This window comes from Nothobranchius furzeri, chromosome 5 (assembly GCF_043380555.1).
Source record: "Nothobranchius furzeri strain GRZ-AD chromosome 5, NfurGRZ-RIMD1, whole genome shotgun sequence".
Classification (NCBI taxonomy): domain Eukaryota; kingdom Metazoa; phylum Chordata; class Actinopteri; order Cyprinodontiformes; family Nothobranchiidae; genus Nothobranchius; species Nothobranchius furzeri.
In genome coordinates this window covers 75,510,289-75,537,671 of record NC_091745.1, presented here as the reverse complement: position 1 = coordinate 75,537,671, position 27,383 = coordinate 75,510,289, and the positions used below count along the sequence as shown (strand labels likewise).

The 27,383-nt window shown below is 41.9% G+C and overlaps 2 protein-coding genes across 2 annotated transcripts; one reads left to right on the top strand and one right to left on the bottom strand.

Annotated features, from left to right (window-relative positions):
* The first annotated feature begins 202 nt into the window (after positions 1-202).
* Positions 203-6,938, top strand: LOC129160944 (putative leucine-rich repeat-containing protein DDB_G0290503). Its single transcript, XM_054738040.2, has one exon. It carries the CDS (start codon positions 273-275, stop codon positions 4,848-4,850), a length of 4,578 nt encoding a protein of 1,525 aa, XP_054594015.2. The 5' UTR covers positions 203-272; the 3' UTR covers positions 4,851-6,938.
* Positions 6,939-18,755: 11,817 nt separating this feature from the next.
* trim35-28 (tripartite motif containing 35-28) lies at positions 18,756-27,227 on the bottom strand. The gene is made up of 6 exons (XM_015950336.3): positions 26,595-27,227; positions 23,016-23,111; positions 22,659-22,889; positions 22,547-22,569; positions 22,305-22,423; positions 18,756-22,146 (listed from the first exon to the last, which is right to left on the bottom strand). Exons 1-6 carry the CDS (start codon positions 27,012-27,014, stop codon positions 21,611-21,613), a joined length of 1,425 nt encoding a protein of 474 aa, XP_015805822.3. The 5' UTR covers positions 27,015-27,227; the 3' UTR covers positions 18,756-21,610.
* Positions 27,228-27,383: the final 156 nt, after the last annotated feature.

The following is a 27,383-nucleotide window of genomic DNA, read 5'->3' as shown; positions in this document are numbered from 1 at the left end:
TAATATTAATACTAATATAATTACTATTATTATTAATAATAATAACAATAATTACAATACTAATACTATTATTAATAACTCTAACGAACACAATAGAAGAATCTGTGTGTGACATCATAAAGGAGGGTTTTAACTTGGTACATTCCGAGACTATAAAAGGCCCACCAGCAGCAGCATCACCACTTCAGTCCTTTCAGAGCTACTGTTGAGAACACACCGCTGTCTTTAAACACCCAAGTAAGTTTGACCAAACGCTTTTTGTCACTCAAATCATGAACAGAAGAAACGTGTCGTGGTACGACTCACGTCTACACCCAGAAGAAATGGATTATGAGTCAGACATGGAAAATGATATGTTTGATGAAAACGTGTCGTCGTACGACTCACGTCGACACCCAGAAGAAATGGATTATGAGTCAGACATGGAAAATGATATGTTTGATGAAACAGAACATACATCCGTCTTTGATGCTGAGATAGAGTCACTTCACTATGAGACTAAATTACCTGCTGAACTGGAGTTCCCTGGATCTGAGACGGTCGACTCTGATTCTGAGACGATGGTACCTAGATCTCAGATGGTTCAGCGGGAATTAGCTGGTTTTAAACGCTCAAGAAAGCCACAACAACCCCTTACTTTCGCTGAACTCATCGACTTTACTTGTTATGGTGAGTACAAAAAGTCAGATCTACTGTCTACAACTAAAGAGATGGAGTCTGAGATGCCAGAACAAACATCTGTATTTGATGCTGAGAAAGAGTCTCTTCCTAATGAGACTCATTTATCTGCTGAACTGGAAATCTCTGGATCTGAGACGGTTGTCCCTAGACCTCAGACAGTTCAGCAGGAATTAGTTGATTTTAAAAGCAGGCAAATTGATGACCTTTTGAAACAAGTGGATCATTTGAAAGAAAAACTGCAGAATACAAATACTTGTTTCAATCAGGAGAAGGAGAAGAGGCTTGCTGCCGAGAACCAGTGTGAAAAACTGGAGGAACGACATTTGGGCTTAAAAGCGATGTTAAGCAGAGAAAAAGATGAGAAAATCAATGCAGAAAAGAAGTTTCTTGACAAGCTGGAGAAATTAAAGGAGCAGCTTTCAGAAAAGAATGTTTTCATCGAAAATCTGCAAACAGATTTAGATCAAGAACGTCGGTTCAGACTCGTTAGTGTCCAGGAGCAGAAGAACGCCCAGCATAAAGTTAACGAGAACTATAAGAAGGAAATGAAAGATCTTAAGAAAAGGAACGGTGACCTCTCTGAGATGCTGGACAACGTTAAAACGGATCTGAAGAACAGAGACATGAAACTTCTGGAAGAGCGAAATGATTTTAAGCATCAGCTCAAACAGAAGAAGCTAATCTGCGAAGATTTAGAGAAACGTTTGAACAAAGAAAACGAGCTCCGCCTGACCTGTGAGGAAAAACTCAAAAAAGCTAATGATCAAATGAGTTCAATGAATGGAAATCTCAAGAAGGAGATCAACGACCTGAAACAGAAGAACTTGGAGCTCAGTCAGACGCTGAGAAGTTGTCAGGCTGTAGAAACTAAATCAGAACAGATGTGTGAGGATCTGCAGAAGTTTAAGCAGCTGCTCCATGAAAAAATGTCCGTCTGTGAAGAACTTAGCAGCAGTCTGGACATGGAGAAGCAGCTCAGAGTTAGCTACGAGGCTCAGCTGGACTCTAACAGGGCGATAGCCTGTGAGAACTCAGATCTTAAAGAGCAGATCAAAGATCTGACTCAGAGCAACTCTGAACTCAGAGTGGTCGTGGAAAACCTGACCGCTGAGAACGCTGCTTCTCACAAGGAGTTGGTTGAGCAGCTGGAGAGCTTCAAACATCAACTCCAGGATAAATCTGTCGCCTGTGACCTTTTGAAAGAAAAACTGCAGAATACAAATACTTGTTTCAATCAGGAGAAGGAGAAGAGGCTTGCTGCAGAGAACCAGTGTGCGCTTTACAAGGAGCAAACTAAAGAGATGGAGAACGGTTTGGTTCAGCAGCAACAAAAGCTGGTGGCTTTAGAAAAGCAGTTACAGGAGCAGAAAAACGTGAATAAAGATTTACTAGAAATCTGCTCAGATCTAAAAGGTGAGACAGACGAGTCCCGTTTTTCTGGAGTCTCGAGAAACGATCTGATCGAGAACTTTGAAAAGCTGGAGGAACAACATTTGGGCTTAAAAGCGATGTTAAGCAGAGAAAAAGATGAGAAAATCAATGCAGAAAAGAAGTTTCTTGACAAGCTGGAGAAATTAAAGGAGCAGCTTTCAGAAAAGAAGGTTTTCATCGAAAATCTGCAAACAGATTTAGATCAAGAACGTCGGTTCAGACTCGTTAGTGTCCAGGAGCAGAAGAACGCCCAGCATAAAGTTAACGAGAACTATAAGAAGGAAATGAAAGATCTTAAGAAAAGGAACGGTGACCTCTCTGAGATGCTGGACAATGTTAAAACGGATCTGAAGAACAGAGACATGAAACTTCTGGAAGAGCGAAATGATTTTAAACATCAGCTCAAACAGAAGAAGCTAATCTGCGAAGATTTAGAGAAACGTTTGAACAAAGAAAACGAGCTCCGCCTGACCTGTGAGGAAAAACTCAAAAAAACTAAAGATCAAATGAGTTCAATGAATGGAAATCTCAAGAAGGAGATCAACGACCTGAAACAGAAGAACTTGGAGCTCAGTCAGACGCTGAGAAGTGGTCAGGCTGTAGAATCTAAATCAGAACAGATGTGTGAGGATCTGCAGAAGTTTAAGCAGCTGCTCCATGAAAAAATGTCCGTCTGTGAAGAACTTAGCAGCAGTCTGGACATGGAGAAGCAGCTCAGAGTTAGCTACGAGGCTCAGCTGGACTCTAACAGGGCGATAGCCTGTGAGAACTCAGATCTTAAAGAGCAGATCAAAGATCTGACTCAGAGCAACTCTGAACTCAGAGTGGTCGTGGAAAACCTGACCGCTGAGAACGCTGCTTCTCACAAGGAGTTGGCTGAGCAGCAGGAGAGCTTCAAACATCAACTCCAGGATAAATCTGTCGCCTGTGACCTTTTGAAACAAGTGGATCATTTGAAAGAAAAACTGCAGAATACAAATACTTGTTTCAATCAGGAGAAGGAGAAGAGGCTTGCTGCAGAGAACCAGTGTGCGCTTTACAAGGAGCAAACTAAAGAGATGGAGAACGGTTTGGTTCAGCAGCAACAAAAGCTGGTGGCTTTAGAAAAGCAGTTACAGGAGCAGAAAAACGTGAATAAAGATTTACTAGAAATCTGCTCAGATCTAAAAGGTGAGACAGACGAGTCCCGTTTTTCTGGAGTCTCGAGAAACGATCTGATCGAGAACTTTGAAAAGCTGGAGGAACAACATTTGGGCTTAGAAGCGATGTTAAGCAGAGAAAAAGATGAGAAAATCAATGCAGAAAAGAAGTTTCTTGACAAGCTGGAGAAATTAAAGGAGCAGCTTTCAGAAAAGAACGTTTTCATCGAAAATCTGCAAACAGATTCAGATCAAGAACGTCAGTTCAGACTCGTTAGTGTCCAGGAGCAGAAGAACGCCCAGCATAAAGTTAACGAGAACTATAAGAAGGAAATTCAAGATCTTAAGAAAAGAACCGGTGACCTCTCTGAGTTGCTGAACAACATTAAAACGGATGTGAAATACAGAGAGAGGATACTTCTGGAGGAACGAAATGATTTTAAACATCAGCTCAAACAGAAGGATCTAATCTGTGAAGATTTAGAGAAACGTTTGAACAAAGAAAACGAGCTCCGCCTGACCTGTAAGGAAGAACTCAAAAAAACTAAAGATCAAATGAGTTCAATGAACGGAAATCTCAAGAAGGAGATCAATGACCTGAAACAGAAGAACTTGGAGCTCAGTCAGACGCTGAGAAGTGGTCAGGCTGTAGAGACTAAATCAGAACAGATGTGTGAGGATCTGCAGAAGTTTAAGCAGCTGCTCCATGAAAAAATGTCCGTCTGTGAAGAACTTAGCAGCAGTCTTGACATGGAGAAGCAGCTCAGAGTTAGCTACGAGGCTCAGCTGGACTCTAACAGGGCGATAGCCTGTGAGAACTCAGATCTTAAAGAGCAGATCAAAGATCTGACTCAGAGCAACTCTGAACTCAGAGTGGTCGTGGAAAACCTGACCGCTGAGAACGCTGCTTCTCACAAGGAGTTGGCTGAACAGCTGGAGAGCTTCAAACATCAACTCCAAGATAAATCTGTCGTCTGTGAAAACCTGGAAACAGGTTTCACCAACGAACAGAAGCTCAGACTCCAGCTTTCCCAGCAACTCCAGGAAACATCTGGCCTGTGTGAGAGCCTGGAAAACCAGCTTAGAGATGAGCAGAAGATCAGACTTGGTTTGGAGACTGAGCTCGCCCAAAACAGAGACGTGGTCAGTGCAGGTCATGATGATTTGATGGCCAAACTAGAACAGATGGAGGAAAAAGAAACGAAACTCTGTAAAGTCGTCATTAACCTCCAGTTAGATCTGTTTAGAAGAAAAAAGCAGCACGAGGAAGAGTTGGGAATCCTGAAGGAACAAGTCTCTAAACTCAAGGCACTGACTACAAATCTGGAAAGTCAAAATCAGATCTTAAGACAAAAAACTGAATGTTTAAACCCAGATCAGCAAACAGAAGCGATCAGTGAGCAGAACGTGGACGCTGCAGTAGGAAACAAGAGTCTTCCTGCTGAAAACGACTCTTTAGCAGAAAGCCTCGAGTCCCAGAGAGACGCTCCACACTCAGACACAAAAAAACTGGATAAAGTTTCTGTGTGGAGGCGTTTCAAGAAATCTGTAACACCGGGATGTCTCCGTCAGCACAAAAACAGACAACCTAGCAACTAACCTCCCTCCTAACTAATCAGAAAAGGCTCATTAGAAGACATCCCATCGGGCAGCACTGTCCAGGATGAATCTGAGAAGTTAAACCAGCCACTGCCTCCCCAAAGACCCTGTTTAGAAAAAAAAAGATAAATAAACAAGCCCCCCCCAACACACACACAGAAGGAAAAAACGGGGCATCATGGTGGCACAGTGGCTAGCACTGTTGCCTCACAGAAAGGCCACTGGTTCAAATCGGATCAGCTTCCTTTCTGTGTGGAGTTAGTATGTTCTCCCCATGAATGCGTGGGTTTTCTCCCGGTGCTCGGGTTCCCCCCACACGCCAAAAACACACTAAAAACACGCTTAGGTCAATCGGTGACTAAATTATCCCTAGCTGTAAGTGAGTCACGGTGATGGACAAGACCTGCTTGCTCAGTAGGAGGGACTGCTGTAAAATCACTGACACAAGTCAGTGACTCGATGAGATCTTCCTTAGATAGGAAAATTATAACTAATTAGAATAATGAAGTGAACTCAGGACACGGTTTAATACGAAAGGTTCAACTGCAGTGTTTGCTTTTTGAGATGACTGCTGTTTAACTTGGTGCTACATAAATAAACTGAACTGAATAACTAATCTGAGAAAAGCAGCTACAGCTTCCCCCAAAACCCTTAAAGAGAAATCAGACCTTGTCATGGACGTCACTAGGATTGAGAGATGGGGGGTTTAGCCCCAGGAGCTTGACCTTGAACATTTTTGTCACACCCTGCAAAAACTTTGTCAATTAATTCATTATATGAAGAACAGTTAACAAAACCTATTATTTTATCACTTTCTTTTCCTTTCCTACCTTTGTGCATTTTCTCTCTTCTTTTTATTAAAAAATAACACTTACTCAGTTCATTAGTGGGGTCTATGTTGAAGAAAGATTTTATATAAGTCCATTAAAAATTAGATATGTTATATTTCCAAATAAAGCTATTCATTTCAGTCTACTGCACTTAACAGGGGGAAATTTTGCAGTCATTTGTTTAATTTGTTTAATTACAACTTGCTTAATTATAAATGTTACTGAAATATGACAAAGAACAAATGAATAATTGTCAAACTTTTATTCTGCCAAATGAGTGTGCAGTTGACAGTTTTAATATATGAATAATACTGATATTATATGGAATAAAGGAGTATGTAATTAACAATTACAAGACAAAATAACAGTATATATAAAAATTAGGGCTGGGACTTGATTAAAAATTTTAATCTAGTTAATTAGAGGCTTTGTAATTAATTAATCTAAATTAATCGCATTTTAATCATTCAGGAAAATGTGCTCTCAAAACAAAACTTAATTAAAATTATGAAACAGAGAATTAAACATTAGACATGGTTATTACTGTAAAACTAAAGCTTTTAATAAAAAAATGTATTTTAATTAATCAAATGTCACTGTGTGATATGAAACAAGACCCAAATCAACTAAAATTTATAATTACAAATAGAAAACGCCTGCAAAGGGTTCCTGAGCCTTTAAATAGTCTCACTGTCTAGTTGAATTACTGAAATAAATTTGACTTTGCACCAGATTCTAATTTTTCCAGTTTCACTTGTTTGTATAACTGGGAGTTTTTATTAGCATTTCTACTCATAATGTAGTAAAAACACACATATAAATAATAATCCTTCAAAATGACAGTAGAACAGGCACAAATATGATCTAGGACTTAAATGTTCTAACTTTTAACACCAGAGCAGGCGTGGCATATTCTGAGAATGATCAGGAACACTAACTGGTTCCAGTTGGATGACTGGAGGATGATGGGATGATAAAAGATCATGGCGAGGAAATAATGATGTGACGAACAGGTGAGCGGACCTTCCTTACATGGGAATCCTGCTGTCACGTTAAGAAGGGGGTGCTGCAGACCCGCAGATTCACGCCTGCAACAGAGAATCTGGTGTGATCTCCAGCCTGATCACAACTTTCTCGTTCCTCGCTGCCCCTGATGCACTTAAGCATCCGCCCCTCAGCTGATGACAGCTTCAACACACCTCACTGCTTAATGATAGTAATGCATGTGATTTTTAGACAGTGACTCGTCTCAGAAACATAGAATTCCCTGACAGAATTGTTTAGAAAATCATCAGAAAAGTTTCAGAGTGTTTCTGTTTTAACTTAAACTTCTGTTTTCAACTTTAAGACACGTTGTTTGTGATTGTTTACAGAGTAGTGAGAACATGGAGCATTCTCCCAGCGGCAGCCAGATGCCTCTCGTTTGTCTGACTACTTTCATAAACTACTGTTAGGGCAAAGAATTATTCTGTCTGGTGCTTTCAGCGCTGCACAGATGTTACATAAATGTTAAAAATATAGCTTACCGCAACTTTTGTAAAGTTTCCGGTGCCACCGGGCAGCCGAAGCAGAGACGATCTCTGAAAAATGTCCGCAACACGGACTCCGTTGTTGTCTGGAAGTTTTTTTTTTTTTCAAGTTAAGATAAGAAGTGGACGGGTTTCCTAAATCCTGCATCAGTCCAAGCAAGGCAACTTCTTTCTGCTTTTATTCCGTTTTAGTAGCCATTAGCACTGTGCATTGTTGTGTGCGTCAGTGATATTCTGTCTACGAGGAAGTCGTGCAATGACAAAGGTTCCGCCGTGCTGGAAATGCAAGCTGCGATTAAATGCGTGAAATTTTTTTAACGTGTCGTTTTTTTCTAATTAATCATAATTAACGCGTTAAAGTCCCGGCCCTAAAATACTCAAAATGATAGGGAGGCTTGTGATTTTTTTAGGGGGGCTGAAGCCCCCCTAAAACGGACCTAACGACGTCAGCGGACCTTGTGTCTCTGATTACCCAGCGACTGCTGCAGGTACCAAAACAGCAGGAGAGCTAAATAATACGTGAATAACTAGAAAAATCTTGAAGAAAGTCTGAAAGGGGCCTGCCCGCTGGCACAAGATAGAGGCCATGTGTTATCCAGGCCCAAAATCATGATGTCACACTCAACACGGCCGGGCCGCTCGTTTTGATGCAACATTTTCCGGGGTGCACGCTGCCGCTCGAGCCGTTGGCTGAATAATAATAATAAAGAAAACACATCCTTCCTTTTAATGTCCTGGGGTCTCATTTATAAAACATGGCATAGAATCCTTACTAAAACCATACTTAAGCTCAGCAAAAAAAAAAGTACTTACGCCAAGCAGGTTTGTGATCTATCAAACATGGAGTACGCACATCTGCACGCAATCTCCGCTTCGTGAACCAGAGACTACCGAGAATGTTTCTCAGCTGCTTTTTAGTCACATCCTGCCCTCACCACGCCCACTTACTGCCATAAATAGTAGAAGTGGGAAAAATGATCGATTCTAAGATGCATCGCGATTCAGCCGTGCATGATTCCGCATCGATGCAGCAACGTGACATAAGGAGATTCTCTCCCTATGTCTATGTCGGGGGTCGGCAACCCGCGGCTCTGGAGCCGCATGCGGCTTTTCCATCCATCTGATGCGGCTCTCTGTGCTTGTAAAATAATGAATGGTTATTTAAATAAAATGCTTTATATTTTACTGCATTAATTTTACATCTGTATGCCAATTCTAAATGTAAAGATTGTCTGCGTAAACCTGAACAGTTCCAACCCGGTCTTACTGTGAGACCGGGTAGACGCGTCACGCTTGTGCGTATTCATATCGGCGCTTTCTGAGCTGACGAGGATGTGAGATTCTGGGCTTCTCCTCAGACAGGCTCCTGGATGTGTCGCGATGTGTAGCCACATTGGAGACAGGAACAAGCGCTATTCAGCCAAAGTTTCATAATCAGGGAACATTTTCTAAGTGACAAGTCTCGCTTCAGTCGGAGGAATCTTCCTGCATGCGCTCTGGTTCTGCGACGTGCTCCAAGCCCCTCTCCACATCTTCAGCTCGCTGTGCGCCGTACGTACGCGCTGACAGCGAGCTGCACTGAGCTCAGTGTCCAGCTCAGATGTTCAGATGGGAATCTTTTCTTGAGTGATTTAGCTACATCTGTGTGAAATGAATAAAGTGCCAGTTTGTGCTTGCGTCGGGGTAATTCTTTCTATTCTTTCTCCGTCAAAATAAACGGTCAAATACGGGAACTATCCGGTCAACACAACACAAGCCTGGCTTTTAACTGTTCTGTTTTCTTGTGAAAATTGTTGCAAAGAGACATAATTTAACTTGATTAACACCAGAGCCAGGCGCACCGCGCCGTTATCTCCGTCACTGTAAATGAGGGAAAAACAAAATGATCAGATCCTTTTCTGACCTTCCCCACCTACAAAGTTTAATTACAACAATCAAACGTGACAGAGCCTGGATTTGTATTCTGAACAGTCTAAACATGTTTTAAAAAGAAACGCATGACAAAAGTGGCTCCTGCTCAGTAAAACCACCAACAGGGTGAAAAATATCTAAATATTGTAGCAGAGACGGGCTACAACTTCTGGATCCACTTTATATAAATCGTTTTATTGATTGTCTTATGAAAGATAACTTTGACGTACACGAGCGGCCGGTACTGGCTGCTGTCACCTGTTGTGAGCAGCTCTCTGCTGTCTGACCCCCAAATTCCACTAACTCCGCTCCGCTGCGCTCCGCTCCGGCACGAACTCCGCAGCAAAATCGGTCCCGTTGTAGTCAATCAGAGCAATTCCACTACTGCGGCCGTGCTCTGGCAGTGCGCCGCCCTCTGAATCGATCCTATTTTTGCCAGACGCCGGAGCACCTCCGCAGTCAATGGACAGGAATCACAACCACCCAAAAGGAAAAGGAGCAAGCACAACTTCCGTTATTTCACAATAAATCGATAAACAAAAAGCGTTTTTTGTTTCATATGCACAGGTTTAACAACTTTAAACAACTATCAATGGCGGCTGAACTTTAAATGCACAAAAATAAGCCATAAATACAGTTTCTACTATCAAAGTAGTCACCCTTTGTTGATCCAAACACTGCTGATCTCTCAACACAAATGATGAGCAGATTAAACAGTTCATTTCGATGCTTCTCCCACACAACGGGTGTTTGGATCTAACTTCCGCGTTTATTGCTCGGACTGTATCGCAAGATCTCGAAAATCCCCCGCATGCCTGTTGCGCACCTCAGGTCTCCGCACCGGAGCGGAGCCATTGCAGAGCGGGTACCAGTAAAAATTGAGTTCGGAAGCGAGCGGCTGCGGAAGGCGGGGGCGGAGCGGAGGTAGTGGAATTTGGGGGTGAGGGTAGGCCCTGCCCACAACGCCGCGGCTGCTGCTGTGTTTTCTTTACTGTGGGAAACGGGTAATAATGGCTCTTTGATGGGAACAGGTTGCCGACCCCTGGTCTATGTCTATGCGAGGACAATAAAGTTTTGAGGTTTCACAATTACTTCTGGGGTTAGAGTTGCAATGACATGCGCACTGCGTTGCCCTAGCGCCAATTTAAAACAGAAAAGGCAGACAGGGATACAGGGACAACATTACCAGTAATCAAAGATGTACCCGTGACATTTAAATCGGATGTCTGGGCTAATTTCGGTTTTGGGATCCTGGATGTGAAAGAATCACTTAACACAGTATTTGTTTACTATTTTTAAGTTCAGTAATATTCTATCTTAAAGCTGCTCTACCGAAAACATTATTTCTTATATTATTTAAGTAATTAAAGGCAGCACACTTTAAAAATTATTGCTCACTATAGTGAATAGATGAATGTTCTGTTTTTCAGGGATTTCGAAATCAAAAAGAATTTGAAAACTATTCTACTGCTTTTATTAAGTAATGAAAAATTTTGTGTGAAGAATCGTGATGCATTCCAGACTCAAATCGAATCTTTAGGCAAATAATCGGAATCGGATCGAATCGTGAGGCAGGTAGAGATGCACACCACTAATAAATAGTCAATGCAAAGTGCCTTGTGGATCTCATGCATATACATAAGCCGGCTGTTGCAGCGCTCCGCCAATGACGATGGCGACCGTAGATCAAGGCAGATCAATGAAGCGCAATTTCACAGAAGCAGAAGTTGAGGTACCTGTGGGTGAGGTGGAGAAATGAAAGGAAGTGCTTTTGCAAAACAAATAAGAGAAAATCCACGGAGTGGCACAGCGTTGCTGAAGCCGTCAATGTTATGAGTTCTTCAGAGAGATCTGTGGCGGATATAAAAAAAATGGTCCAATTGGGATTTGATCCCCAGACTCCCAGGTGAAAGACACACACGTTAACCAGTCAGCCAAATGGAGATCTCCCTAGTCCAAGTAGCCAGGGCGCATGATCAATCGGGTAACAGTGACAGGATGCACACTATCACAGACGCATGACATTCTGTCTCAATCTGTCCCCGTGCTGATATTCTGCATTCCGTATTCTGGCTTCAGGCAGTGTATGTGTGTGTGTGTGTGTGTGTGTGTGTGTGTGTGCGCGTGCGTGCGTGCGTACGTGCGCGCGTTTGGGGGGTCTTGTTCTGTGTGAAAACGAAACAGTACAAGTGATAATGCTGCAGGAATTCATAATTGTATCTTCTCAGCAGCAGCACTGCAGGTGCTCTCATGTGCGTAAGCAAGGTCCTTAGTCAACATAAAGTTGCGCACATTTTTCCGCTAAGTTTTCTTTCATAAATCCCAAAGTTTGCGTGCTCTGAACATGTGGCAGGCCTCCTGGGATGCGGGGTCGACTGGGCTGGCATATTACGGGCTGCGGTGTTGTGTAGGTGCGCGTGGACCAAACCTTGAGTGTGGGAGGAGGGATTCTGTGGTTTTGACACGCCTGAGGTTGGGACATAGCTGCCTTAAGGGAGGTTTGTTTTTGGTGGGTCGACATCCGGATGGCTGTTGTGATTGCAGGGAGCGGGAAACGGTTCCTAATGTCCTACTGCACTGTCGTCTCTACGTGGTTGGGCGGCGGGCCCTGTTTGGTTACCTGGGGACTGTTGGTGTGACAGTGTTTGGCCTACGTACCTTGTTGGGGTTTGATGATCGACACGTTGAGGGGGCACTCTTGGCTTTTCTTTGACAGGTTGGCGTGTACGGGAGGTTGTAAAATTTGGGCTATTGGCCATCGTTGCTGGGGCAGCAATACGCCTTGAAGGCGTCTAGCCTGCCGTATCTCCCATTTGAAGAAGTAGTAGCAGTGTGGGAGGCAGCAGTGCAGGGGTTTTGCTGTCCTCCAGGCCTCATTTTGTTTTCAACCTCTTCGTTTGTGATGAGTTTTAACTTTTAAAGTTTTAACTCTGAGTTGAGGAGTTTTAAAGGGAAAAACTGAGTGATCCACAGGGATCTTTGGTTGATGTAAACTTGTCATGGTTTGCATCTGTGTCTCCCCTCATGTGCCTCCTTGTGTTCTCCCTTCATCTCTAGGTTCTCCTGTTGTGTATCCTAGCGCCCTCTTGTGTCATTGTCTACGTCTTCCTCATGTCTTCCCAGAGCTGCAGCCCCTCTAGGTTTACTTCCCCCCCCCCCCCCCCCCCCCAGGTATCTCCCTCCAGGTCCTGTGCTCCCCGTGGCCCTCCTTTGTCACGCCTCTGTAGTTTCTCTTTCTGTGTTCCCAGATCTACAGCCCTCCAGATCAACTCTCCCAGGTCCTGTGTTCCTTCAGTCATCCCCAGTCACCCCTCCGCAGTTTTTATAGTTTCAGCTTTTCATGTTATTAGTCTCTTTAGAGTGTTTTTTCCTACCAGTGTTTGTAGTTTTCCTTCCCCTTAGATTATTAGTTATGTTGCTGCTTTTCTTGTCTTTAGGTTTTACTCTTAGGTCATGTTAGTTTCCTCCCTGATTAGTTAATTGCTTTCACCTGGTTCTCTCCCCACACACCTGCAGCCCATCTGCCTCCCATCATGCCCCAGTGTATAAAGCCCTGTCTGTGTCTCAATGTCTTGTCGGTCCATTGTTTTGTGTCAGCGTTGTTTTGTGCTCTATGCCAGCTATTGTGCCTCGTCTCTTAGTTTGTGCTCTATGTGATCTTTCGTTCTTCTGGTGTTCAGGACTTTGGTTTTTGGCTTCCTGCCCTTTTTGGAAATTTTTTTTTTTGGTCCCTCATCCCAATAAAAAGGATTTTACTTTTAAACCGCTCCTGCCTCGTGTCATCTGGTGTTATCTGCATCTTGGGTCCTAACCTCCTCCTAACCCGCAACGTGACACAACTTAGTTGACTCTGCTTTAAGGTTAACTCTGCTTTAGTTTTTAGACTTTTATCAACTTCATTGTGTTTTTAAAACACCTTCAGTTTAGGTAAAACTTTGAATAAAGTTTTAACCAGGTATTTTATATAGTTGACAAGTTGTCTTTTAACTGTTAACTTTATAGTGAATTTTTCGTTTTGCATTATTTTAATAATGCTTGCCATCTGTTTACACTTGTTTTTAGAACCTTTTATAACAATTAAACCCATTTTAAGTCCACTGTCGCAATTCTTATGTTACCCCCTCCTTCACATTTTAACACCTCCTGTCGGGGGATGTAACATAAATGGGGGCTCGTCCGGGATAATCTGGACTTTTTGGAGGAGGATGGACCTGGTGTTTTAATTGAGTATAAGTTTTTACATCCTGGCATGTGCTAGTCTCTTAGCAGTTTGTGAAAATGACTTGTGGCGAGTCCATTTATTTGTTTTTCACCTTCAGGAGCTCTACGCTCGAGTTGCTGCTGGTGAATTCACAATAGTGGAATGTCAGCTACTTGGCTTTTGTTTGATGTGGTTTGTCAATACTTTTAGCTGCCTTTCCTTATTTTTTTTGGACTGATCACTTGTATATGTTGCTGGCTAGGTGAAAGCCGTAACTCGATGTGGAGCAAAAAGCCCCTAGTTGTGATCAGTTTGTTTGGGTGTGGCTCACTGATTTGTTGCTAAGACTTGTAGTAATTTGGTGTGGTGTGAGTCCACTTTGTGATAATTAGTGTTGTGGTGACAACAGTTTAGTTTGGTGTGGGTTGCCAGTTGCTACTTGGTGTTTGTGTTGTAGTGACTTTGGTTTGGTAATCCTTTAGTTTGTGACTGTTGTGCTCCATTTTGTGTAGGTCGCGTTACTGGGTCTTTGCAGCAGTTCTGTGTAGCCACCAGTTCACATTGTGTTGAATCATCAGTTATTACTAAGTTTTTATTTATTTATTTATTTATTTTGTGTGTGTGTAGCAACTTTGGTGGGATGATTCTTTGGTCTGTGGCTGTTGTATTTTGTATAGGGTACACATTACTGTTGAGTGTGTTGTGGCAGTTTATCTTTTAAATTTTTTTTGTGTTGGGTCCGGTAGTCTAGTTTTCGTGGCTTTATTTCTGTTAGGGTTAATTTTCCTGTTGGTTTAGGGTAGAGGGAGGTCACCAGATCCTACAGCCCAATGTGGGCTGGTCTAGGTGGTCTCCCCTTTTGTTCATTTTGGCCGGTCCATCACTTTTCTTTTGGAATTTTGGGTTGGGTGTTTGTATGTGGGCTGGCTTTTTTTCCCCCCTCTGTTTTTGCAGGTTCTACTGGAGGATGATGACTGGACAGAAGCTGAAGATTGTGAGTTCCTGGAGGAACTCTTTTGAGAGGGGAAGAGTTACAACCCCTGCTACTGGAAGAAAACGAAGAACCCACCTTCTTGGGGGGCTGCTGTGCCAGTGCAACCAGCTGATTGGCTGCTTCAGATGTTTCTGACGACGCCCTTCTGCTTTATTATTGGTGTGGCTGTGTGCAGCCTGGGATTGTATGAGTGGCTGCACCTGTGCAGCCAAAAAGGGCTGCTAAGTGCAGGTTGGAAGGACTCAGGAGGAGCAGGAGTTGAGACTGATCAGAGCGAGCACCTAGGGGAGCTCTTGCCTGTGTGGCATTTTTGGTGAGGCCTTTTAGAGGCTTGGTTTTAATAAAAGAAATATACTCTTAAACATTAACCTTGTGTCCAGACCTCCTCCTTTTGTTGCAGTCCCACGAGCCGGGTTGTAACATAAGGTGCTATACAAATAAAGCTGCCTTGCCTTACAACAGAATTGTATAAAATAAACTGCAGCTACTAACCTTGAAACATAAATTACGTGGGCGTCTTGTTGGTTCTGGTCCATTTTGCTGGTCCAGGTGAACAAAACTCCCGCTCCAGATTGGAGCCGGTGGGTTGCAGGCAGGCTGTTAGTGCACAGAACCCTTGGATGCTCCTGTAGATAAACCTTACATAAACAAGCGCGTGTACACACACAGGTGCTCACATGGTGCTCTTAAAAGTATGGGCTTGGGCACGTTCAACACACGTCTTAAGACTATGGTGGGCACTTAATGCACTGTGATTTATTATCGTGTGACTGTTCAGTTAAACAATGTTGATTATATATTTCTTCATCAAGTTGACGCAGTGATAGCTTGATCTTGTTGTATTGTTGTTGTGTCCCATATTTTTTTTTGTTTTTTTTTTGCTTTTTTTCTTGTCTCTTTCTGCAGGTCTAGAAGCAGACTCTTGTTCATTATTGTTTATTTTCGTGGACAACCCCCCCCCCCCCCCCCCTTCCCCCTCTCTCCCCACCGTTTGTCTTTTCCTTTCTCTTTCACCTCTGACTCCGTGTCTGGTCGGAATTACAAAGCATTCAAAAACAATAACAATAAAGTTTTAAGTATCAGGCCTCCTACATGAGAGTCAGACATCTTACTAAGTGCGTTAAAGCACCAGTGATGTTCTTTGTATCTGTAATTTTTATATCCTTGATGACACTTGAAACAACGTCAATCCAAAGAATGGTGCGGAGTAAAAATGGCTATTTTGTTGCTAATTTGCAGGAAATATCTAGAAGAAAGTTCTACAGAAAGTAGCTAAGGGTCCTCACTCAGAAATGTAGCTAGGTTCATCACTAGGCGTTAGGAACAGCGACAAAGTCGCTGAGTTGGCACTACCTCACTCTCTGCTTCTAAAGCTACGGATAGCAAATGCTACGGGCTATGCCTGAGCGTGAATGTGCAAGAAGCAGCCTGCTCGATCCGAGCATCTCTCTTTTTCTGTGATTTTACAGAAAAACAGGCAATCACAGAAAAAATGCCAGGGCTCATTCTACAGGACCAGGACATTGCAGGAGAATGTATGAAGAAGACATTTATTATTTCTATACATGTTTTGGCTGTCAAACTTCCATATAGTCCCTTTAATTACAAAGAAGGAAAATGTAATTTCTGAGAATAAAATGTGTCCTGATAGAAAAGTTGTGTAACGAATTACAACACAGTATCATAATAAAGGATCTTAAAGAGTCCAATAAGTATTTTTTTAGAAACCAAATCGACCAACTAGTTTGGTCTCTGAATAATCTTACTATGATAGACTTTCTAATTATTTAGATTGATCTCATAAAGAATCATTGTACCTCTCATCGTTGCACAAATCAAGCTGCACAGAGAAATAGAATAAAATAAAATGCTTTGATTTATACATAGGTGGAACAAAAAGTGGAGTATGCATTGAATTAACCCTTTGATGCATAATGTTCACTACAGTGGACAGGTACTCAAAATTGTTATTTATTTATTTTTGCTATTAAGCACAGCTGTTGAAGACTTTATTGCATTTGAGCCCCTCCATTTGGGTTTCAGTAAGCCAAGCCAACATATTTCATGTTCAGAATGCACACTGTCCAATGAGGTGAACATGTAATAAACTGTGTAAATTAAATGTTTTAAAAACTATGTAAATATGAAATTTGTTTCATTCATACCTAAAGATGAATGAAAAAAATTGTTTAAAAAATCATGGTTGAAGATTTCATAATTCATGCATCAAAGGGTTAATAGTAATATTTTTTTGTAAATCTGCATATAAATTCAAGTGTTGGATGAAACATGAGTGTCTGATGTGCAGACTGGTCTGACCTGTTAATGTGAACAGACTGAACAACATTAGCATGTTTGTTTTAGAGCCCAGTAACCTGGACACCAGCAGAGAGCGTCAGGTTTTGGTTGCCTTCCACAGCAGATGCATCCTCATTATCGCCTTGCACCGCTTGCCTTTTCTCACATTTCTCACCTCCAGAGGTGGGAAGTAACGAATTACATTTACTTGCATTACTGTAATTGAGTAGATTTTTTGCGCATTTATACTTTTGAAGTAGTTTTTAAAATCTGTAATTTTACTTTTACTTAAGTATTGCTTTTTGTAAGTATTGTACTTCGCTAAATTTTTTACCTTATCCGTTACCGAGTAACAGTTACAGGAAAAGTCATGGGCTTGTGACTATAACCTAATTTATGTTACTAGTTTGCAGTGTAACTGCCTTTGTACTTCAATATGCATATTTATTCATTTAATAAAAAAACGGCCACTTTGACATTTATACCCCATTGTCTTTTTTTTAACTATTCAGAAAAGCCCGTCCTTGCACAGTCAAAAAAGTAACTAAGTAACTTTTACTCTGACTACATTTGAAATAAGCTACGTTTTACTTTTACTTGAGTACATTTTGAGGCAGGTAATTTTACTTGTAATTGAGTAAAATTTCATGAAAGTAATTATACTTGTACTTAAGCACAACATTTTAGTACTCTTTCCACCTCTGGTAAAAAGCCCCTCAGACATTACTGACATGTTCTAATATTATCAGATGAAAAACTAAATTATCAGACGTGCTGTCTCATCTGCTGCTTTTCTAAACTTGCAAAAAGTAACAAAACTATTTCAAAGCCACTATTTGTGGATTCTCTGAAAGTTTCCATGGAGTGTGTGACAACTTATTTTTTCATTGATCCTATCGTCTAATCTCACAGCTGAAACAAGCATCCTTAATAATCTGTGCACAGGAAGCTTACCGATGCTGTAGTAAAACAAAAGGTATAATAATTTATTATTAATAAAACCTTGTTGCAGCACTAAAGCAGAAAAATGAGATTTTGCAGTAAATATGCTAAATATTTACATATGAATTGTTTTAGAGCCCTTTTATTAGCAGAATCTGATATTAATTTAGTTCTTACAAAAAAAAAAGGATCTCAACGTGGTTTGTGTGGCGTTGCCTTAGTGTGACGTCATAGGCACAGATCCCCTGTCCTTTTTTTTTTGGATATGGTCACCCTGTATTAAACAAACTGTCCACGCGGGCTTTTGCGCTGCACAGAGACGCTTCGCTGCCTACGACTGAACGTCAGTTGAGAGTCAGTCTCATGCAGACTGACCAATGAAGAGAGGGCCTCAAGTTAAGACCCTCTCCTCATTGGTCAGTGCACACGAGGTGGGGCAAAGGTTACCCTGAGCGGGTTACGTGATGTCAGGCATTGAAGTATTGAGTACATTTACTGCATATTACAGTAAAATATTCTGTATGTGACCATATTATGGTGATCCTTGGGTCATAATGATGGGGCCTTTATTTACAACAAAGTGTTAATCTGGCCCTGGCTGCCACAGACATATATATTGACTATTATATATTTATGTCTACGGTTGTTGCCCTCCAGGCTCTAAAGTCTTTTATACTTGTTTTTTTAGCCTTTTAGAATACATCTTACCTTCCTTTTTTGGGGGATTAATAATATAAAGTAGGAAAAGGAGGAGGAACTGGATTTATAAAATTAAGAGTTCCATAGTAGGAACACTACACACTGTTGTTGACTTGAAATGGGATTTTGCACCCCCGCTAGCAAAAAAATAACAACACTGGTTTCTATTTAGAAGACAGAGGAGTTGCTGCCTTCCAGTGTCTAAAATCAGTTACTGCACTTGTGTTCTTTTTAGCTTTTTAGAAAAGAATATTTTAGCCTCCTTATGATAATGGAGCCTTAAAAAACCTTCATCTTTCTTTTTGTCCTCTTGTGAATATTAATAGAAGACGCTGGAATAGATGGAGAAAGAGGAACTAGATTTATAAGGTTAAAAAAGTACCTTAGTAATAATACTTCCTCTAATACTTCTAAACACTGTACAAACACACATGGACATTCATAAACATTAAATGTTTTTAAAAGGGTGTTTTTGTGGTTTTAAAATGATGAAAAATGTAACAGTTTTATAGTATTTTATTGAAAAACAAAAGGATGTGAAGAAGCAGTGGTATCTTCTTCGTGAACCAGACTCAAGTTACCAAACAATCACAAAATTAGAAAAATATCCCAAAAAGTCAAGAGTAAGGGGCTCGACACACGGGAGGCGGTCAGCGGCAAAGCTACGCGTCTAAACGTTCTGTTCCATGGCGAAATCAAAACTTTCGTTGTTTTGTTTGGCTGTGTCAGGTTGGAGGGAATTAAGGTTATTTAAGCGGTTCAGAGTTAATAAAGCGGTAAATATGATGTTTCACAAGGTGCTGATAGAGTTATGTGAAATCTTACTTCTGATTTTACTATATAAAACATATAATTACAATCAACTTCTCCTCCATGTTTGCTCGGAGATGTACGGAGCATCCTGTCCGCTCATTGGTCAGTGAATGAAACCTCCGTTGATTGGTCCTCGCCCGAGCGACAGCGATGAAAAGTTGAAAATATTTCTACTTTCTGGGATTGCTTCGCTGGATCGTCTGTGCACGACACGTGCACGAGCGCAAAATTTCACACGCACGTTTTTCGTGTTTCGCTTGGTAGGAGGGAGACCCGCGATTATAGCTTTGTCGCGCATGTCTCATTGAAAATGAATGGAGGAGAGGCGATGTCGCCTCCCGTGTGTCGAGCCCATTATGCTGCAGACTGAAATGCATATAAAAGCTGAAATCTTCCTTAATATTTATTATAGAGTCAAGACAATAGACATTTTCTTTCCAAAGGTAGCTTTAGTCAATTGACCATGTTCACACGTAGCTCGGCTTTTGTAAAACTGAAAGTCGTCCCCCACCCATGTAAGAAAAAACTTGGGCCCACACCACCTCAGCTACATTTCCAGTGAAGCACAGTCCATGCCAAGCCTGCAGGTAGCAGCCATTCGCTAATTAGCCTGCATCTTTGCCAAAAACACATTCCTTGGGCAGGGACATCACCCTTCACCATACCTTCACCTGTGGTCTTCTGCACGGCTCAGTGATTGAGCTTGCAAGAGCATTTATGTCGTGGGCTTTAACGATACGAAACCTAAAACCCACCATTTACGTCTACAAGCAAATTGACAATGGAGTTTTTTTTAAACAGCATTTTTTTGGTGCTGTTTATCTTCACTTTCGTACGGCTGACGGACCAAACCGTAGAACATGTCTGTTTTGTGGAATACCCAGCTACGTGAGCACACATCTAACACGCCCCAACAACGACAAAAGCATGCAGTCGGTTTAAGCGCTCAGATTTAACAGCTGGGTGTTTGTTTCCTGTTATTTTCACAAATCACAAGAACATTTAACCTCTCAAAAAACTAACATGTTTAGTTTTGGTTTGTATCTGATGAGTTGAAGTTCAGCTGGTAATGGAACAGAAGCAAAGCCGGGTCCGCATTCAAACTGCAGACCCGGCAGTCGCTCTGAACCGATTTTGTACTTCTCCAGGGTATCTGCAGGTTTATGGGAGCCAAATTTAAGACTTTTTAAGACCTTTTTGAAGGCCACTTTGACCAAATTTAAGCTATTTTTAAAATAAAATTTAAGCTATAATTTCCAGCTATTGCCTGGAACCGGTGCTAACCACGTCACAAATGTGGGATTAGCCATCCAGTTACCATTAAACTTGCACTTCCCCATGACGCAAGCTCCCACTAGCTTAACCAGCTAATGCGCTCATCTAAAACAGCCCCCTTTCACAACCAAATGAATGTGTACGGTTCCGCTTACGCCAACATCATACACAAAAAATGCTGAAGACTAACCAGAAATTCACGAAATTTTTTTTATAGAAATAAAAGAATCTTGTTTATTGGGTCTTTGGTAATTTAAGACCTCTGGAAACTGGATTTAAGGATTATTTGTCATTTTTAAGGATTTTCAAGGCCTTAAATTTGGAAAAGTAAATTTAAGACTTTTTAAGGACCTGCGGATACCCTGTTCTCATGTGCTGCAAACACAAATTTCCCTTAGGTTCTCTTCCTTTGCTGCATGTTCTAAAACTTTTTTCAAGCAGGTTTTGCATTTCTGACCTTTGCTCTATTAGGAGTTGTTTAATGAGTAGGGCTGAACGATTTTGGAAAATAATCTAATTGCGATTTAATTCACAATTATTTTCTCAAGGGGCCTTTCTCATTTTTCAACTAACAGAAGCAAAAAAATAGATCTATGTAACTTGTACTGAATATAAACAAGTTTATGTATCTATATATATCTTATATGTCTACACATACATGAACACTCACAAGTAAAGACAACATCTTGTATTTGAAGGTGCGATGCTTTGCAGCCAGGAGCACATCCCTTGAAGGAGAATAGGTATGAGCATCAACTTTGAAAATTTATTTGCAGGAAAGAAGTGTGTCCCATTTATTGAAGTCTTCTGAGTTTAGTTTTTGACGTCTTGTCCATGCGGAGCTTCCGTAGTTCAGTTGCGTTCACAGCTGCTAGCCAAAACTCAGTGGAGTTGAAGTACAGTTTTCTAGTTTTACTAAAATATTTGTCTGTACTTATTTGATTAATGGCAGTTTTTACTTTTTATTATACTCCAAATGTAATAATTTGGCACATTCCCAATTCGTAATTTGTAAGAATCTATTCGGCGATATTAGCGTTAGCATCCCTACGTGTATATACATTAGCATTGTGCTAACCACTCGCTGCCAGTCTGATCGCAGCCTTTGCGATTAGAAAGTCTCCTTTTGTCACATCGCTATTTAATTGCATATGCAAATAATCGTTCAGCCCTCAGTTTGGTGACGTGTTTTTGAGCCAACCATACCTCCTGAACATCAATCATGCAGCTTCAGGTCAAAAACCCACTTCGGTAACACGTTGGTCCTTTTACGAAGTGTGTAGAGCTATTTTTCCAGGAGCCAGGACCATAGGAGTGGGATAAAGCCCGGGGCCAAAAATCGGAAACAACCTCTCCTCAAACTTGTGTGTAAGAGTGACCAAGTGTTTCTCTCTCCCTCCATCCCAAAACGACACCTCCCCCTTTTCTATATTCAGTTTGATGCGAATCCTTTCAGGGCACTGCGGCACCGCTATCTCTGTCCGCTCAGATGTGAAGGCGGAGTAGACCCCTTTGCTCAGCCCGATGGCCCACACGCCCCGACTCGATGAGAGCGTGAACTTCTTTTTACGGATCACAGACTCTTTGCACACGCCTAGAATCCACTTGGGGTTGTCTCCGATGATGATGTCCCACTTGTGTTTGCCGCTAGCGTAACCGTCTGAGCCGAGGACAAAGACGCAGGGATCAAAGCGCTCGCGGTTTTCAGGGACAGTCATCCGCTCTGAGCTCTCCTTCACACTGGTGAGGTCAGGGGTCAAGGACAGCCACGGGGAGGCGGAGTTAGGGTCCAGTAAAACTGGGTCTGCACACATAGTAGGGCTGAACATTAAATCTTATGAATAATGAGCTAAATGTTCATTCTTTTTTTAGACTAACACAGAAAAAAACTTGCATTTTGCACTTTTTCTTTCTTAAATGGAGTCTGGAGATCAAGGGAATCATCATTTATAATTTACTTACAATATTTGACATGAGCCTTCATGTCCTTCCAGATGTTGTAGCTCAGACCACCAACATGCTTGCCCATGTTCAAGAGGGAGTCGGACAGAAAATCAGGATCACGTTCAGTCCACTGGGTCCTACAGAAGACAAAAACAATCACTTCATTTTATTCTAATATGGCCTAACCCTGACGATCGTGCAAATTCTTAGTAAATCCATCATCAACCACATTAAATATATTTCCTGATCACATGACTTACTTCTTTTTAAGATCATGGAAATTCTGCAACGCATGAAAAAAGTGGATGAAATGAGCTCGATGGAAGTTTTAAGGCTAAACAAACACAGGTGTGGTGAGCTGCCGTCACTTACCTGCAGAAGGGACAAATCCTCATTGCCCATCTCTTTCTTCAGACAATCGATAAACTCTTTCAGTTTAACAATCCCTGCTTTGGTTTCCTCAATTAGTCCTTCTATATTGTTGATCTTGTCCCTCTCCTCAGTGGCCAGCTCATCTAAACGCCTCGTTTCTTCAGCATAAAGAACCTGGCGCAGCCGCTCAAATTCGGCCTTGATTGTTCTCTCTGCTTCTCCAGCTTGATGCTAGAGAAATTAAAACAAAACAAACAAATGTATTTTTATATTAATAACCATGTAAAGAGAAATGCACTTTGTAACCGAATGGAACTGTTATCCACACACAAACGTAACACGTGGCAGTAACTGTACCTTGACATATCCCACAGCATTGGTGAATTTCTTCACCATTTTCTTGTAAGAATCCACTTTCTTCTCAAAAATCTGGACCTTGTAGCCGAGTTCGTTCTGCAAAAACAACAGCAAAATGACAGCAGGTACTTTAGACAAGTGGAAAAAGATGCTTGTAGTGCACACTTAAAGAGCAAGTCACCCCCAAATCAACTTATTTTTTCTGATAAACTATGTAAATGGATGTCTAATTGTGCTGCAGACACGTGTAGTCAATAGTTTTGCACTTTAGTGCATTTTAGTTAAAATTTAAATATTCTGCCTAAAACTGTCAGTGTTGACACTCGAGGAGTACAGACGCTTCCCTCTTTCGCTCCCTTATCTTTTTTTCCCAAGGCTCTTTGTCCTGTCTGCCCACAGAGCACCTCTCTGCATTTCTTCTGAAAAACCCTATTTTTACTAACCATGGATTTGATAAACTGGTCATTCAATGCGATCGACAAGATTTTTTCAACAATGAGAACGGAGCAGGGGGCTCCCACATGTCCACAGGGGACACACCCAGCGGGATGTATTTTGGATTCCAGGAAGGAGTGGAAGATCATATGCCTCTCCCAGCTGTCTGTTGAGGACATCAAAGACGTGTGGATATTTGGTGAGATGATCACTGGATTTCTCGTGATTGGAGTGGGAGGATTTCTGGTTTTCTGGAAATTTGAGAAGACGGGAGCGATTGGAGGGCGACCCACACCCACGGAAAGCACCGTCCATGTGGAGACCTCACAGACTGGGACGTTACTCGAGGTGAATCGTAAGCTGGACAATGTTCTAGCTGCGATACCAGTATTAGTGCGCAAAATGGATGTCATCTCGGAGAGAGTCACCGGACGGTATGGACAGGTTAAAAAAACCAAAATTGGCTTCACTGAAGGACTGGAAATGATCAGTTTAAAGACTGAAGGCAGAGAGGAAAATTATCTCAGCCTGACCCAAACAAATTCGTGTTATCCGAATCTGACACCTTGAGCTGCAAGCAACTAAAAAACCCCACGACCCGGACCCGGACCCCCCCCCCGGATTGGTGGACTTTAGCCTGGTGAGGTCATCAGCTGTAGGAGTCAATGTGCTCTTTGCTTCTCCCAAGATCTCCCTCCCACCTGTGACTGTACAATAGATGAGCACCAGATGGCTGCTCTCGCTGGGGGAAACAGGATTCGCCCCCCCTCCTATTAAACCCTTTTCAGATAGACATTCTGGAATATGTGTGGGCAATTCAATTCGGTTTTTAACCAGAACTGTGTTTTCAGACACACCACTTTTGTACCGGAACTTGTCCTTTCGGCTGCCTTCACACAGCAGGGAAAAGTTCCAGATGTCTGAGGTGGGGAGGGAGGGGGGGTGGGGACTTATGTTAAGCATAATTCTGCGCACACGTAGACGCATAAGAGACCTGGATGATGAAGCTCAATGGTTAAAGGAATCACTGAAGCGATGTGAAGCGCTCCGTCGCGCGTCTAGATGGTACCATAGCTGCCATGGTTCGCCGCATGCTACAGGAGCGAGCTATCTAGGTGCGCACAGTGTCCCCCGGTCCCCTCCTCCTCCCCCTCCTCCCTGTCCAGAGCTCGACCTCACCAGTCTGAAGCAGCCATCTTGTCCGTAACAAGTCCGGACCTGTTACTAGGGGCTTCGTCCGGTTTAATTACGGAAAACGTTATCCGGATGTTTGTATTCAGACACAAAGGTCTTACGGACAGTCCGGAACATTTCTGTTTTTCATGGCCTGTCTGAAGGGGGCTTTGGAGTCTCATGTTATTTTGTGTTGTCTGAAGTCTGTTGCATATCTGTTGAGGTGTTTTTTTTGCAGAGCAATGCTGCCCTCCTGATGGAGGGTAACTCTGAAGTGCCTTTTTTTCCCTCCAGCTGAACCAATCCTCATGTTACCCTCTTATCTCTATTAAAGTAGCGCGACTCGGGTTGCGAATGACCACAGTCACCAATTCTTGTCATGTCTCTTGCCCATGTATGTCGATCTCTGAATTGTGTGTACTGAAGCTCTAATTTCCCTCTGGGATTAATAAAGGATTGATTGATTGATTGTGCCGTTGTCAGGTAAAAACTCTGCACTGTTTTGAATTCAAATCTGCCATCGCTATTGGCTAAGAGGTACCCTAGAATGTTAGCTGGTACCATATGATGTCACAATGTCATTGTGAGCCTGTGTGTGTGTATTTGTTAGCAGCTCCGCCCTCTCGGTTTGCTAGGCAACAACATTTGTTGCATTTTTCAAACAGGAAGTGGGAGTTGAGTAATACTCTGGTAGAGGGTGACTTGCTCTTTAAGACATCCAGGAATACTTTGTTTCAAAAATGTAAAATATGCAGAAAGGCTGAACTTCATACTCTGATTTTTGCTGAAACTATTGGAGGAACGTCATTATATTATAAAATATAATTCATTAAGATAGAGGGAAGAGGGATGGACGCCTTCTTGCTGTTTAATAAATATAAAAGAAAAATTATGGATCACTATTATCCTGATCTGACCATTTGTATAAGAAGTCCACTCTAGGCAGTGCAAAGAAGATAATTTTGTGTTTTTAGTCCATAATAAGACATTAAAACTGAGTTAGAATTTGGCTCACATGACACTGGATACTGTAGTAGATAGAGCATATTGGATGGTTCTGCTGAGTATCTGGTGACAGAAATGTACATTAGTTCTGCTTTAAAGGTGATTGTCAGGTTTGGGTGGACTGACCGGAGGATGAGCAGTTTGAGGAGTGAACTCCACACTTACCATAAAGTCTGCATACACACTATAAATATAAATAAAACACACTGATGATGTCACTTCTGATCTGACAGTTCTGTACATGAATGTTGATGCTGCATCATTACAAAATGGCACCAAATGTCCTTTAATATTTATGTGAAAATGAGAATCAGCAGGATTATAAATAACCCTAACTCCTCTACTGACCTACATTTTAAAGGAAGTTTAAGTTAAAGAGCAAGTCACCCCCAAATATACTTTTTTTTTTGCTGATAAACTATATAAACGAGTGTCCAATCGTGCTGTGGACACATGAAGTAGATAATTTGGCATTTTAGTGCACCTTAGTTAAAATTGAAATATTCTATCCAAAATGGTCAGTGTTGTGCCCTCTTCAGGTAAAAGCTCTGCACTGTATTTAAATTTAAATCTGCTATTGCTAATAGCTAAGAAGTATCATATGGCGACAGCTGGTACCATATGATGTCACAATGTCATTGTTAGCCTGTAGTTGTGTGTATTTGTTAGTAGCTCCGCCCACTCTGTCTGCCAGGCAACAGCATTTGTTTCAAAGAGGAAGTGGGAGTGGAGTAAGATTCTGGTAGGGGGTGACTTACTCTTTAAATACTCCCCAGCAGCAAAACCAGTCAGCACGTGGGAAAGAATTCAGTTTAACTGGTCTGAAATGACTCATCCTCACCTAAAACACAGCTCTTGTTGCTGATTAACAAACATGGAAACTATTTTAATAGTTTATCCACCCTCTCTGCTGAGCAACGACGGTGTTTCCATAATAAAGCTGTTATTACCGCTCAGTCACGTTACCTTACATATGGCTGTGCCTTCTTTAGTGGGCCACAGCTTGTGCGTGTTGTGTAGAGCCACACACTCCACACACAGAGGCTCCTCGTCCTTCTCACAGTAAAGCTCCAGAGGCTTCAGGTGAAGATTACACACCAAGTCACCAGTTAAAGCCTGGGCGGGTCGCCGGTTGTTCTGCCGGAGGAAGCTCTCCGAAGCGTTTCTGAGAGCGAGGTTAGAGATGGCCTGAGCCTCCTCACACGGCTCTCTACACACCGGGCACCTCTTACTGAAATTCCAGCTCCTCTGCAGACACTCCCGGCAGAAGCTGTGTGAGCACGGCAGCAGGACGGGGTCAGTAAAAATGCCCTGGCACACAGGGCAGGTCAGGTCCTGCTGGAGAGGGAAGTTGTTCTCTGACATTTCTTCATCCATGTCGGCCATTGCTTCAGCGGCGCTCCTTAGTTCAGCTTTACTTTGGTTTCAAGTTAAAAATGGAGACGCTAAACGTATCCAACGCGTTCTCAAAGAGTTAAAATCTAATTAAAATCAGGAAGAAAGTAGAAATCAAGAAGCATTTAGTCCTGCGCACAAACTTTTTTTTTATCCCAAAGTTCACTTCCGTGTTTATGACGGGCAGAAAGACGAGTCGTGTTTACCACACTGCCCCCTGGCGGTTATGGAGTTTCAAACAAAAGTTGTTACGCGATTTCCAGATTAAAATAAAAATATGAAATATGAGAGAAAACATGTAAAATTATATTTCTAGAAAAAGTCAAAAGAAACTTACTTAAAGAAAGCGAACCATAAAAA

What these genes read in the sequence shown, in the direction of transcription:
- LOC129160944 (XM_054738040.2), top strand. Translation starts at nt 273, where the DNA reads ATGAACAGAAGAAACGTGTCGTGGTACGACTCACGTCTACACCCAGAA.
- trim35-28 (XM_015950336.3), bottom strand. Translation starts at nt 27,014, where the DNA reads ATGGCCGACATGGATGAAGAAATGTCAGAGAACAACTTCCCTCTCCAG. An exon ending in AAGGCACAGCCATATGTAAG is followed by an intron (nt 23,112 to 26,594) that starts GTAACGTGACTG and finishes TTGTTTTTGCAG; the next exon opens with AACGAACTCGGCTACAAGGT. An exon ending in TTCCATGATCTTAAAAAGAA is followed by an intron (nt 22,424 to 22,546) that starts GTAAGTCATGTG and finishes TGTCTTCTGTAG; the next exon opens with GACCCAGTGGACTGAACGTG.